This window comes from Danio rerio, chromosome 15 (genome assembly GCF_049306965.1).
Source record: "Danio rerio strain Tuebingen ecotype United States chromosome 15, GRCz12tu, whole genome shotgun sequence".
In the NCBI taxonomy this organism is placed as follows: Eukaryota; Metazoa; Chordata; class Actinopteri; order Cypriniformes; family Danionidae; genus Danio; species Danio rerio.
In genome coordinates, this window is record NC_133190.1 from 19,122,378 (window position 1) to 19,137,125 (window position 14,748).

General features: G+C 37.5%; 2 protein-coding genes across 3 annotated transcripts in view; both read right to left on the reverse strand.

The window, feature by feature from the left end:
• The window catches only part of caln1 (calneuron 1), a 141,378-nt gene extending 129,255 nt beyond the window's left edge, over window positions 1-12,123 (reverse strand). The window contains exon 1 of one of the 2 annotated variants that reach the window (XM_685807.8): window positions 11,511-12,123. Coding sequence is in view for 1 of the 2 variants with exons in the window: in XM_021466346.3 (XP_021322021.1) it covers window positions 9,489-9,610 (122 nt within the window). In the remaining variant the exon portion in view is untranslated. Of the gene's footprint in view, window positions 1-9,488; window positions 9,887-11,510 lie in introns of those variants that run through there. The other variant, XM_021466346.3, reaches the window with a different exon arrangement.
• Window positions 1-14,748, reverse strand: part of LOC141377977 (uncharacterized) — a 146,763-nt gene that overhangs the window by 117,546 nt on the left and 14,469 nt on the right. The window lies entirely within an intron of this gene.

Sequence of the window (14,748 nt, forward strand, 5' to 3'; positions counted from 1 at the left end):
CCTTGGGACATTCATCAGCCAACCAGAATCAGTCATTCAATCTGTATATTCTCTAAATGGCCAAATGTCAACCATCAAAGTCAAAGTATATGTCACTCAGGCCGGAGACCCCAAAATGGGTCATACACCATAGGTCAATACACAAATATAGGTTTTTTTGGACACAGCAATTTTTTCTACACGGGGTCACTAAAACCAAAACTTTTTGACAACTCCTGTCAGGGTGAGGATTTTCAAAAACAATGGGGCCTGTTTAGTTTCTTAGCTGGTGAAACCAGAGTTTTTGGCTTGTCTGCACTGTCATTTCCTTAGTGTGGCTGTGTAATAACCAACGTAAACAAATACTTCTGTTAATAACTGTGCTTGTTACATACTTACTCTCACTCCCAGGGCCATTTTATATTGAAGCTGATATTTAGCTGCACCATACTGGTGTTTCATAACATCAGGTGAGGTGACTTGTTAGCTCAATGCTCAACCCCCAATCTGGAGGACCAAGACATACACACATACATTATGGTCAATTTGGCTTATCCAATTAACCTACAGCGCATGTCTTTGGTCTGTGGGGTAAACCGGAGCACTGGAAACCCACAACAACATGGGGAGAACGAGCAAACTCCACACAGAAATGCCAACTGACCCAGCTGGGGCTCAAACCAGCGACTGTCCTGCTGTGAGGCAACACAGCTGCCCACTGTGTCACCGCATCGTCTAACATGAATACTGATATAGATAATTATCCTACTTAATTTCATAACAGAGGCATCAGAACGCAGCCAACTAGAACAATAATAATCATTTTTGAAGCCTCTGATTAGCCAACATGACTTTATGTTTAGGAGTATTTATTTCACCTGCTTTGGCATACTGTTGATAGCACTTCATGGGGTGTTTTTGCGTTTTCATATGGGAAAAGATTTTTTTTAAGCTGTGCATGTGTTTTTCGAAGAAGGAAACATAGAAAATACCTGATTGATGTATGGTTATTTAATGCTTATGGAACTAATAGGTTAAAACCAAGTGTACAAAGAGCCCCTCTTATGGGTTTTTGAAAATGAATTTCCATGCAATGTGTAACACAACACTAAGTAAATGAAAACAACGAGCTGAGGTTTTAATCTAAAAGTGCATCATGTTTAAAATTATTGATTCTTTCATGAAAGTCGACTCTGAGTCAAATTAATAAATCGAGTTGGGTTCAGGTCTGTACATCACCAAATATGTACTTCCAGATCCAGTAAAATGTGAACGCGCCTTTCCCTTCAGACACTCACGGAGAGCTGAGGATCACAGGACTGATCAGGACGCGAAGATGACGATCACTGACAGATTGAGATTCGGCTGTGGGAAATGAAGGGTTAAAGTTCATTTTCACAACAATACCACAGTATAGCCAACTGTATGCTGTGTTTGTTCCTGTCATTTTTCTGATTTGTGATACAATAACCTACGCTGCAGCACGGGACTCGTTGGCCATTTGCTATTAAAAGGAAGGAGCCGCCAAGACCATTAACTATGGGTCTTTGTCAGTCTTTGACAAAGACTTTGTCAGTAACCGTTACATTTTATATAAACCAGTTTCTTCTTTCTCCGGATCATAACATGTAAGTGTTATTAAAATTGTTGCCTCATTTTGTGTAGTTTGCAAAATATGTGTTTAATAGTGTCTTATTAGTTGTAATTGCCACCGCATAATCATGTTAGAGCTGAAGATCTTTGCTCAAAACCGACGGGACCTGGTTGCAGTGTAGGGTGCGGGTGGGTTCGGGTTTAATTTCTATTATTTTAGACGGGGACGGTTCGGGCCGGGCTTGGCTTGCGGAGTAAATGAATAGTCATGTGATGCATTTCGATTAGCGTGAGAAAGTAATTATATTGTTTGTTACAACATTAAAATCCCTCCCTGCAAAGATGAAACAAAAGATGACGGAGAAGTTAAAAAGAGCTAATTTTGACTGTGGTCAAGCCTGCAGCCAGTTTAGAAGGAACAGTCAATCTCGGCCTGTAGCAGCATCAGCGAAAGGGTGTTCAGTGCTGCTGGACGCACCATCCTGAGTGCAGGACTGCGCTAAATCCAGTGAATTCAATATTTTTTCTCTACAAAAACACATAGCCTAATCCTGGTGAGTAAAGGGTTTTTAAATTATAAATAAATATTAATTAAACCATAAAATAATGATGTAGACAGAGTATACAGGCTAATGTTGGGATTAGGCTATTATTTTATTATTCAGCTTCACCATTGCCTTAAGGCCAAATTGTGAAGAGAAGTGGCAAAACAAATCTTGCACAGCCTTTATCTTAATTTCGTTATTGCCAAATACCCGTCATAATTTTGAATTTATTTTAATTTAATTTGTAAAGAAAGACTTCTTTTCATTGGTGCTGGCCATATTAAAAAAGGCCAAGTGTATGTACCAAGGCCTATTTAGAGTGATGAAATGTTAAGATGTTATAGAGGACTTATTTTATTTCTTTGTTCCAACTTCCAAGTGGCTTATAGCCTACGTTTGTTACGAATAAGTTATGTTAAAACATATAAATGACTCGTTCTTGAAAAAAAGGCAAGAGAGCTGTATGCATGTGCACATTTGAATAATGTTGGGCTATAAACGGGTTCGGGCTTTTTAAAAGCTGTTAACCAAAATGTATCTATCGGGCTCGGTAGATTGATCGATTACAACTCTAAATCATGTATCTATAATAGATCAGTGCTTGTACTGTATCTCTCAGGTTAAACCTTTATGGGCTATTCACATATTGTGTCCAAAACCATGTTGAAAATTCAAATTCATGCTTCTTCCTTTATCGATCTAAATGTCACACTTAGGGCATGGTCATTTTTTAAATAGTTTAACTTTTGCCACTGTGTGGATTAATATTGAATGTGAGTTGTTATTACTTGTGGTTTGGTTTAAGAGTAGAGTATGCTGGTGTTTAACTGCATTGCTTTATTGCACTCTTGAATTGGGCTCTCACATACTCTCTGCTATTTCATAGCAGTGGAGGGCAGTTCTCTTCGTCTCATGCTAAACACAGTCGACCAATCACAACAGACTGGGTCATCGGACCAATCAGTGCAGATTAGCTTTGGCTAAGAAGGGATTAGGGAACAAATGAATCGCTGAAGTATGGGAGTATAGGTAAAAATAAATGCATATTATAAAGCCAATGAAAGTGTTTTTTGACTATGCATGCATATCAGACCTTTGTTGGAGACATTTATTCATTCATTCAATTTCTTGTTGGCTTAGTCCCTTTATTAATCCAGGGTCACCACAGCAGAATGAACCGCCAACTCATTCAGCACGTTTTTACGCAGCAGATGCCCTTCCAGAGACAACCCATCTCTGGGAAACAAACAACACTCACACACACAATTTAGCTTACCCAATTCACCTATACCGCATGTCTTTGGACTGTGGGGGAAACCGGAGCACCCAGGGGAAACCCACACAAACACAGGGAGAACCAAGTGTGCCGCAAGCCTGCGTTTGAGTGAAGGTCTCGGCCGTTAGATCGCCCCCTGGGGGCTGGCTGCAGTACAAGTCATAAAGCCCGCCTCCTCCGTGTTAATGAAGGAGACTTGAGCCCAAATAAAAAAATTAATTACACTTGCAATAAAATGTCCCGAAAGATGGTTCTGGTCGATTAAGGCACTGATTATTGTGCTGAAATAGGTGCAGATCCTCATTTTTGTAAACAGTTTGTTTTTAGCAGTAATTTAATGCTGGGCGTGTCATCGTGATTGACAGCTGTGATTGACAGTTTCTCAAAGCGCAGCGTCTGAGCTTCGGCAGAAGACTGAAGTGTTATTACTCGATTTCTGTGATATTTTACTATGACAAAAAGAGTTCAGCAGTAAACTACAGTTTCTGACATACATGATCTGGTGGAACACTGTTTATTCGCTAAGGTCAGAGCTTTTTTCGGGCTTTATTAGTTTGCTAATACACGCCTAGCCACCCAGATAGCAAAATACACTGGGGCCAGTTCTTGCCTGCCGGAGACTTACCCCTCAGACTGACTACCTCTGCTGGACCTACTCCGGATGCCTGGACTCACTGCCCGATTCCAGCCTGAGTCAATCAAGCCAGATGCGGCGGCCGAGCGAGCAGGCGCTGCCGCATGCGAGCCGGAATCAGCCCGCGACGCCGCGACTAGGTTATGCGCTGCGGCCCGGAGCTGGCGCGATTGAATCTTCATTATATAAAACCCTCACATTTGTTAACGTTATTACACCCATTTTTGTTGATATAACAACAAACGCATGCTACTATGTGAACGCAAAGTGTATCACTGAGTTTAACCTTTGAATAAAGATGCAAACAGCATAGCAATTATTTAAATAAAGGACAAAATAAATAACAATAAACCTGTATCGATTGCACAAGTATTAAATAATAATAATAATAAATACGAAAATGACAATAAAACTGCACAATAAAATAAACCCATTTAAGTACGGGGTATACAGGAGATCGTTAGCAGTAATTCTCTTTGTGTCTAAATAATAATCTCCTGATCTCCTGTAAGGTTATTTGAACTTGCTTTATAGGACGTCTCTGCATTTTAAGTTTTGGCATGTTATTAAGTGATCTATTGAATTTGCTGTTATAAATCATTATAAGGTTCTTGAAATCGAATCTTATATAACCTAATAGAGCTGTAAATGTCAGATATTATTTATTTACATCATTTACTGTTGGCGTTTTATTTGAACACTCCAGCTAACATTAAAATGAATATAAATTCCTCGTTGCCAGATATAATGAAGGCATCGAATAAACCAAATGAAAACGGAGGCAAAAAAATTAAATAAATAAACAATTCAAGCGAAAATGAATAAACAATATACTAGTGATGTTACAGCAGATAGACGTTGTATTAATAGTGCAAAGTTTTTTTGCACAAATTGACAAATTGCAGGGTTGGGATGTGTAAATATCCTGTTGATATTTAGTAATCTTGCTGTATTTATCTTCTAAACGCACGATTGTTCCCGCATGGTAAATCGTTATGGTGTGTAGGCTATATTTTGGGTTCTGTTGATGGCTAATTAAAAATAAAAACCTTTCTAAAAATGTATGTGTTGTTTATATGTTATTGTTCATATTTTACAACTGTTATTTCTACCCCTATGAAGATAACAAATACCAACAACAAATATAACAATAAGAGAATATATTATTTGTGCTCATATTCAAGCTAGAGTGTATAAAAGATCGTTTATTTCTGCAGTCCACCATGTATTGCTTTTATTAAAGTTTAACAGCTTACATCACACCGTTTTTAAACCGTATATTATTGTGTTTTTTTAATGTAAGTGCTTCTATTTACATCAGTGAGCGTTTGTTATAGTGCAGACACCGGCAGTCGAGTGAGAAGTTCGGGGGGCGTGGTTGATTTTACATAAAGCGTTTGGTTGGAAGCTCGACTCCGCTCATTATCGCGGCTCCTCCTCTGGCTCCATCAGACAGTCCTTCTGCGCATGTCTGGCTCCAATTTCAGCAGTCTTTTGCGACAGTTTGTGCCCGTCAAGCAGGCGTTTTGCCCTCAAGGCGTTCAATGGGAAAAGGGGCTGTCGCGTCGTCCATATTTTTTACAGTCATTGGGGAGAACATGCAAGCTCCACACAGAAACGCTAACTGAGAGACAGATCTAACCAGCGACCCAGCGACCTTCTTGCTGTGAGGCGACAGCACTACCTACTGCACCACTGCATTGCCCCTTGTTGGAGACACCCAAAACCAAAATATGACCTTTTATAATGCAAAATAGGGGCTCTTTAAGATACATAAATCCAGTACAAAGGTAAGTATATTTGTAAACTGAAGATACCAGACATCACAGTCCCATATTTTAGCTCCATTTTCAGTATACTGACATAATCATCTTTTGTCTTATCACTTTTTAGTAGTCATCTAAAAGGAGATGCAAAAAACATAGAAAATACTCATGATTTTTTACAAAAATACCCGTTCATGTACACACTGCCTTAGATTACTTTAGAATGAACAATTTTCACAGTATAAAGTGTGTGTAATGAATCAAACTGAATACTGGCATACTTCCTCTCAAAACATTTTCTTTAGTTTAATTCTCATTGATCAGCCATTAGGTTTAATGTCCAAAATGGTGAATAAAACCAGTATAATTAGCCTTCGGTGAGCTGTTCCATGCCAGTGAATTAATGTCTGTAGTGATTTTCAATGTGAAAGTTAATTATTTTCCAAATATTTAGTCTTTATTTCTCCATCTTTACAGGGTACCATGTGACGGACCGTAAAGCACCACATGTCAACACTTTGCACAAGTAGAGCTGGATTGGCCAAATAAATCATCGTCCCCAAAAAGGAAAAAATGCAGATGAACCGTTTATGTGGGCAATTTTAATTAAGGTGATTATCACAATGCCACTAGGTTCATTAGCATTCAAATAGAGTCCCTGTTTTCAAATGATTCCACATTGTTGGATGGTGGATGTATACCTTGCTGCTATAAAATATCTCACGAATACACTCATAAATCATGGTAATTCAATGCAAATACACTTGCAATTCATTTTTATAACAGGCTAACTAAAACATACATCCCAATAGTGAACACACACTTTGCTGCCATATTACATACATTTCCTTCCGACAACATACAAAGTGTAAAAGCACAAGCAGCAAGTTTAACAGCAAAAACATGTCTCAATGTGCATTTTTCATTGTAGATCCAAAGTCAGACTCCCTGGGGCAAAGCATAAGTGTGTCCAGGAGGAAAGTATGACTAATTTACCTGCCAACTCACTATTATGCTTTTCACATGATACACTGCCAAATGAACATGACCAGTGTGTAAAGCCAAAGGGACTGCAGCTGGCAAACACAAGCAGAAACCCTTTTAAGTATGCATCAGCTCATCTGAAATACTAGTAGCTTGTCAGATTTTATCAGAGACATGTTAATGGGTAGTTGACAAATAACATAGCAGTGAATATTTGATATATGTAGATTTTAGGTTAAGGTCTATGTACAATTTATTTTAAAGTCTACATTTAAAATAATAATAATACATAATAATACATAATAAAATAAAACAATAAAAGTGTAATACAGCTTTAAACTCTTTAAACTTTTTTGTACGTAAAAAATCCTGAAAAATCCCATTTAGTGTAACAATGAATTATATACCACAATCTTGGCATATTTAGAACAAGAATCATTTTATAATATATTAAAAGTCTTTAAAGTGAATTAACCAAAATACTATTATCATTTTAATCTTTATCCAATGCTAATATGTTATAAATCATCACATAATAAATGATGGGCGAAGCAGTGGCGCAGTGTCGCCTCACAGCAAGAAGGTCGAACTGGGTCAAACCTCGGCTCAGTTGGCGCTTCTGTGTGGAGTTTGCATGTTCTCCCTGCGTTCGCGTGGGTTTCCTCCGGGTGCTCTGGTTTCCCCCACAGACCAAAGACATGCAGTACAGGTGAATTAGGTAGGCTAAAATGTCCGTAGAGTATGAGTGTGTGTGTGTGGATGCTTCCCAGAGATGAGTTGCGGCTAAAAACTTGCTGGATAAATTGGCGGTTCATTCCGCTGTGGTGACCCCGGATGAATGAATATAAGATTACTAAAATAATAATCATCATAATAACTAATATTAGAGTGATTTCTGAAGGATCATGGGACTCATCTTTAAAATCACTAGAATAAATTATTACATGAAATTCTAAACTAATTTTGAACAGTTCTTTTATTGTGCAATAACATTTCACAATTTTACAATTTGTACTGTATTTTTGATTAAGTAAATGCAGCTTTGCTAAGCAGGAAAAGCTTAAAACATTTTAAAATCATACTCACCCCAAACTTTTGACCGATAGTGTACATTTAATTACCAGCATAGTCTGATAATTTAAGTAATAATTAAATTGTTTTGGGTAAAGCATGTCCCATTGTGGGACACTGATTAAAATGTCAACTACCTTTCACAAACAGGATGTTCAGGAGAGATAATGGGGAGTCAGGACATAAAGAGGGTTTACTAACTAAGAGGTGGATCAATATTGATCACAGTGTGTTCAACTAAGGGCAACATTTTCCAATCCAACAGTGTTCAAAGTTCCTAGAAAAACAGCTGTGTCTAAAACACAAGCATACTCTAAAAAAATGCTAGGTCATTGTAACACAATGTTAGATCAAACATGGAGACACCCAACATCAGGTAAATTTTTCCAAACATTTAAATTAAATTGGGTATGTCCATTTTTACAACAAATACAGCATATAACCCATACACACCCATCGGGTATCTAAGGACAAACAAAATTGGGTAAAATATGGACAACACACAGACACTGGGTTAAATTTGGTCATTACAGTCAAAATTATGAGCCCTCCTTGAAGTTTTTTCTTTATCATATATTTCCCAAATGATGTTTAACAGAACAAGGAAATTTTCACAGTAGGTCTGATAATATTTTTTTTCTTCTGGAGAAAGTTATTTGTTTTACTTTGGCTATTTTCATTTTTTTTAAACCATTTTAAGGTGAAAATTATTAGCCCCTTTAAGCATTTTTTCCCGATAATCTAAAGAACAAACTATAGTTAAAAAATAACTTAAAAAATAACTTGCCTAATTACTTTAACCTGCCTAGTTACCCAATTAACCTAGTTAAGCCTTTAAAATATCACTAAGCTGTATAGAACTGTCTTGAAAAATATTTAGTAAAATATTATTCACTGTCATCATGGCAAAGATAAAAGAAATCAGTTATTAGAAATGAGTTATTAAAACTATTATTTTTAAAAATGTATTTAAAAGATCTTCTCTCCGTTAAACAGAAACTGGAGAAAAAAATAAACAGGGGGGCTAAAAAATTCAGGGGGCTAATAATTCTGACTTCAACCGTACATAATACATTCAATTAAAAAAAATACCTAAGTGGTTGTTTTTGTCCATATTTTCAACAGGACTGGGTCGATACAACCCAGTATTTTAGGAGTTTACACTCTAATAACTGATGGGACGTTTTAAACCAATTTTGCTTTAAATATTGACACAATCTTTGGATGAAGTTTTTAAACACCTGTTTGGTTTTTCCGTATTTGACCCAAAGTGGGTTAAAACAACTCAGCAATATTTACAGCGTATCTGAACAAGAAAAAGTCTGAATTCTTTAATTAAATCACAGGGCGCTGTGCTTTACAAAGTCACTGGGAGAAAAAAGCCAAAATGTCATTCCACATCATGTCAAAATAACTCGATCTTCATCTCAACCTCCTACAAAACCAACCTACCGTGCGAAGAACAGACCAGAGAAAAATCAATACAAACACTTTAAAGAGATCACGCATAAAGAAAAGCACCTCTAACCTCACTACTCTCATTAAAGAAATCTACGAACACAGACAAACACATTAACCATGTTTTCTGCATCTCAGAGCGGTAAGATCCCAGGACGGCAGCTGTCATCCCTGTTGCTTACCCATATGAATCAAAGTCTACAGCATACTCAAGCACAACAGGCTCTTTCCCAGGACTCCCTAGCCCCTCATCTCCTTCAGTCCCCTCCGCCCGAGGGTCTGGATCCAGATTGGTGACCTCCATCTATCAGCGCTCTCCAGCTCGGAGTCCACGGCAGACTGTCCCACACTATGTTCCACCGCTGCTCCTCTGCCCGAGCAGCACAAAGCCCTGGTTAATATTTCAGCAGGTAGTCAGTCATTCATCCCGTCTCCCTCATGTCAGACTCTGGTGAGGGACGCGGTGTGTCATCGGTGGGATCATAATAGTGGCTCGGTGACTTAGTCCTGCCTCTGCAGCTCCGCAAAGAGCACACACACATACACACATACACTCTGTCTCTGACCAGCCCCCTGGACTGAACCACACTCACAGCGCTCCTCCAGGTCCTCTAGTCATTAGCATGTCCATCACTTTAGTCTCTGATGGGGGTGGAGGTGGAGGTGTTGGTGGTTGGGGGTGTTAGCTGGCACCACCTGACTTGTCAAATGAGAGTAAGGTGGATAATTTGCCCACAGTGCCAGCAGTAAATTATACATAATGGTGTTTGTGCTTTGCACAGCTTTAGGGAATGCAGAGCAAAATGATACAAAAAAAGAGATATTAATGAAAATAAATTGGTAAACAGATATAGCAAATAAAAATACAAAAATTATATAAATAATAGTTTATTATTATTGTTATTATTATTATTATTATTATTATTAAGGGATATAACAATGATAGGAAGGTTATTGTTTTAACCTCATATTATTTACTTAAGATTATTATAAATATGCTTAGTTATTATAAGTTTAAGACTTAAAATGTATATATTTTTGTTATTAACGGTAAAATTTATATTTTCCTACTTTTTTATAAAAGTCTTTCATCATCATCATCATCATCATCATATTATTATTATTATTTTTATTATCATAATTATTATTATTTATTAATATTATCATTATTTATTATTATTTCTTTTTTAGTATTATTATTTATTATTATTAATTTGGACTGTAATTCTATTCTTTAAAATCTACAATAGGGGCATCACGGTGGCGCAGTGAGTAGCACAGTCCTAGCTGGGTCAGTTGGCATTTCTGTGTATAGTTAGCATGTTCTTCCCATGTTCGCGTAAGTTTCCTCCGGGTGTTTCGGTTACCCCGACAAATCCAAAGACATAGGCTGTGGGTGGATTGGGTGAGCTAAATTGACTGTAGTGTATGTGTGTGAATGAGTGTGTATAGATTTTTCCTAGTGATGAGTTGCAGCGGGAAGGGCATCCGCTGCATAAAACATATGCTGGATAAGTTGGTGGTTCATTCAACTGTGGCAACCCCAGATTTATAGAGGGACAAAGGCGAAAAAGAAATTGAATATATAATATTGAATATAATAAATATGTAATATATTATTTCTTTAAAAATATTAATCTTCTTACTATTGCTTAAAAATTATGCTTGAACTCACTGAAATAAAAAGCAATAAATAAATAGAATCAATTATATATATATATATATATATATATATATATATATATATATATATATATATATATATATATATATATAGGTTACATATGTGTGTGTGTTCCTTAAAATAGCCATAAAATATTATTATTATCATTATTATTATTATTATTTGGATAAATAACTATTCACTATATGTAATGTAAACGGCTATGGTATTTATGTATAAAGTCAAAAATAATATTGTATAATATCAATATTATTAAAATTAAACCGTATTAAAATTCATATTTTAAGACATCAAAAAGATTGACTACATAATGCAAGTCATAATCCCGTGTGCAGTTTTATACGACTGTAAATAAATCGTCCGGCTAATCGATCATGAGAGAGAAAAGCCATTAAAACAACAGGTTGCCTAAGTGTAGAAATGCGGGCTACAGTTAATGCAATGACGCTGCCCATCAAAGCCTCCATGCCACACAAACCTACTCCAGACATTTAATGTATAAACTCTCTTTCTCTCTTACCTTTAGTGCTTGATGATGGGCGATCTGTGAAACCGATATCTCAGATCCGAAGGGTTGATGATCCGAGCCACTGCAGGATCCAGATTATCCCGCTGCTAAAATCTGGATCACAGATTGTCGCAGAATTGAGAAGAAATTCTCCAGCTCTCATTCGCGATTAAACACACTATTATTTTTAGCCATCGTGTGCGAATGAACGTGGACACTGGTCCCTTTCCCCGATTGTTATCCGAAAAAAACACGCTTCCGACTTCCAGCCAAAAACAATAAAAACAGTTGGACTTTTCCTCCAACTCCAATCAGCACTAATGATCCCCCGGATTCTTCATTACTTCCATGATCTCAAGCGAATTCCAGCTCACACCTCCAGACCTTAATTGCTTCACATCGCAAAAAGCTTCTCATAGATTTTCAACTGCCATCCACAAACACGAGCCTCATAAAACAATCAATAAACATCGCTGTCAAATCAACAGTCCGGCTGGATTATTATCGTCCACGAGCTGTTGGTGGGCATTAACAGTCACAAAACCAGCAACTAGCAGCTTCTGTGAGAGACAGAAGCAGAGAGATTCCTCACAGATGATGAATTAACCCATTGAACACTCTGACTGACTGACTGACTGAGCGCTCCGGTCATTATTCAGCGGCTGCAGCCTCCAGCTCTCCTGTCACTCAGCCGCAGGTGAACCAGGTGTGATTATTAGACAATCATCTTTTCAGCAGTCTCACCTGTCTGCTATTTTAAGATGACGAGTGCACTTACACAACGACTATCAATCTGCTACAACTCTCTGCCTGTCTGTCCAGCCATCAGCATCCATCCATCATTTAGCCTTTCCAGTTAGCCTTTCTATCTATCTATCTATCTATCTATCTATCTATCTATCTATCTATCTATCTATCTATCTATCTATCTATCTATCTATCTATCTATCTATCTATCTATCTAACACAATTGTTCATCCATCCATACATCCAACAATCCTTCTTTTCACCTATCTGCCAGTCCACTTTTTTATCATCCATCCACAAATCCAACCATCCATCCATCCATCCATCCATTCATCCATCCATCCATCCATCCATCAATCTATCCAATTACTCGTCTTTTCACCTGCCAGTCCATTTTTTATTATCCATCCATTCATTTATCCAACTATCTATTCATTTATCCAACCATCCATCCATTTTTAAACAATTTATCTGCCAGTCCACTTGTTTGACCATCCATCCATCCATCCATCTATCCATCCATCTATGTATTCACTTATCTATTTGCTAGTCCTTTTGTCCATCCGTCCGTCCGTCCATTCGTCTGTCTGTCTGTCTATCTGTCTGTCTGTCACAATTGTTCATCCATCCATCCATCTCTACATCCTATTACCCATCTTTTCACCTAGGCTATCTGCCAGTCCACTTTTTCACCATCCATCCATCCATCTATCCACCTATTCACTTATCTATTTGCTAGTCTTCTTGTCTATCTATCTATCTATCTATCTATCTATCTATCTATCTATCTATCTATCTATCTATCTGTCTATCTGTCTGTCTGTCTGTCTGTCTGTCTGTCTGTCTGTCTGTCTGTCTGTCTATCTATCTATCTATCTATCACAATTGTTCATCCATCCATACATCCAATAATCCTTCTATTCACCTATCTGCCAGTCCACTTTTTTATCATCCATCCATAAATCCAACCATCCATCCATCCATCCATCCATTAATCCAACCATCCATCCATCTATTAATCCAACCATCCATTCATCCAATTTTTCAAACATCCATCCATCCATCCATCAGTTTTTTAGTTATCTGGTTTCCAGTTCTCTTGTCCATCCATCATCTGATCCACCCATCCATCTATATGGCACCTCACATTTGTTCATCCTTCCATGATTATCCATCCTTTCACCTATTTGCCAGTCTACTTCGTCATCATCCATCCATACATCTTTTAACTATCTGCCAGTCTGCTTGTTTGTACATCCATCCATCTTTTTACTAATCTGCTAGTCCTCCTGTTCATCCATTCACCCATCTGATTATCCATCTTTTCACCTGTCTGCCAGTCCACTTCGTCTTCCATCCATCTATCCATCCATACATCCATCCATCCATTCATTTAAAAAAAAAAAAACTATCTGCCAGTCTGCTTGTTTGTCCATCAATATTTTCACTTGTTTATCTGCTTGTCCTCTTTTCCATTCATCTTCTCATAGATCCATCCATCTATATGACAGTTTAAGTTTGTTAATTCATCCACCCATCTGTCAGTTCACTTCTTCATCATTCATACATACGTTTTAAATCTATGCCAGTCCGCTTGTTTGTCCCTCCATCCATCTATCTTTTCACGTATCCATCTGCTAGTCCTCATCTTCTTCATCCATCCATCCATCCATTCATTTTTGAACTATATTTATAAACTATAATCTATATGCAAGTCTGCTTGTTTGTCCATCCACACACCTATCCATCTTTTTACTTTTCTATCTGCTAGTCCTCTTGTCCATCCATCTTTGATCTATCCCTCCATCCATCCATTTATATATTTTTTCACCTGCTAGTCCTCTTGTCCATCCATCTAATCATCCATCCATCCATCCATCCTTACAGTAATCCATCTTCTTAAGTTTCTATTTGTCAATCTGCTTTTAAATCTATCCATTCCTCTCTTCCAATAAGCCTTTCTATCCATCCATCCATCCATCCATCCATCCATCCATCCATCTCGTTATCCCTCCTTTCCACTATATCTGCAATCTAAGTGCCCATTCATCTATTAATTAATTAATTAATCTATCCATCCTTTCACCTACCTATCTGCCAGCCTGCTTCTTTGTCTATGGTTATTCATTTGTCCATGGTCATCCAATTTTCACTGATCTTTTATCCATCTATCTGTTAGTCCAGTTGTCCATCAATCTACATCCACAATGAACCATATAATTCAAATTCTGCATGAGTTTGGTGAGGAGGAACCAAATGTAAGCGTTTTTAGACCTGATCATTGTGACCCCTAACAACTGAGCCAATGCTGTCTATAATACTTTTAATATCTCGATGGGAATTTTGAGCCAATCTTCTGTTTACCAATGCATCACGTGACAGCCACTCTGAAAAGAAAAGAATGTCATGACAATGCTGATGATTGGTCAATGACAGCACAAGGTGAAAGATTGAGCTGTGATGCAGATGGAGGAAAATATAGACTGAATGTCCTTCACAGAGT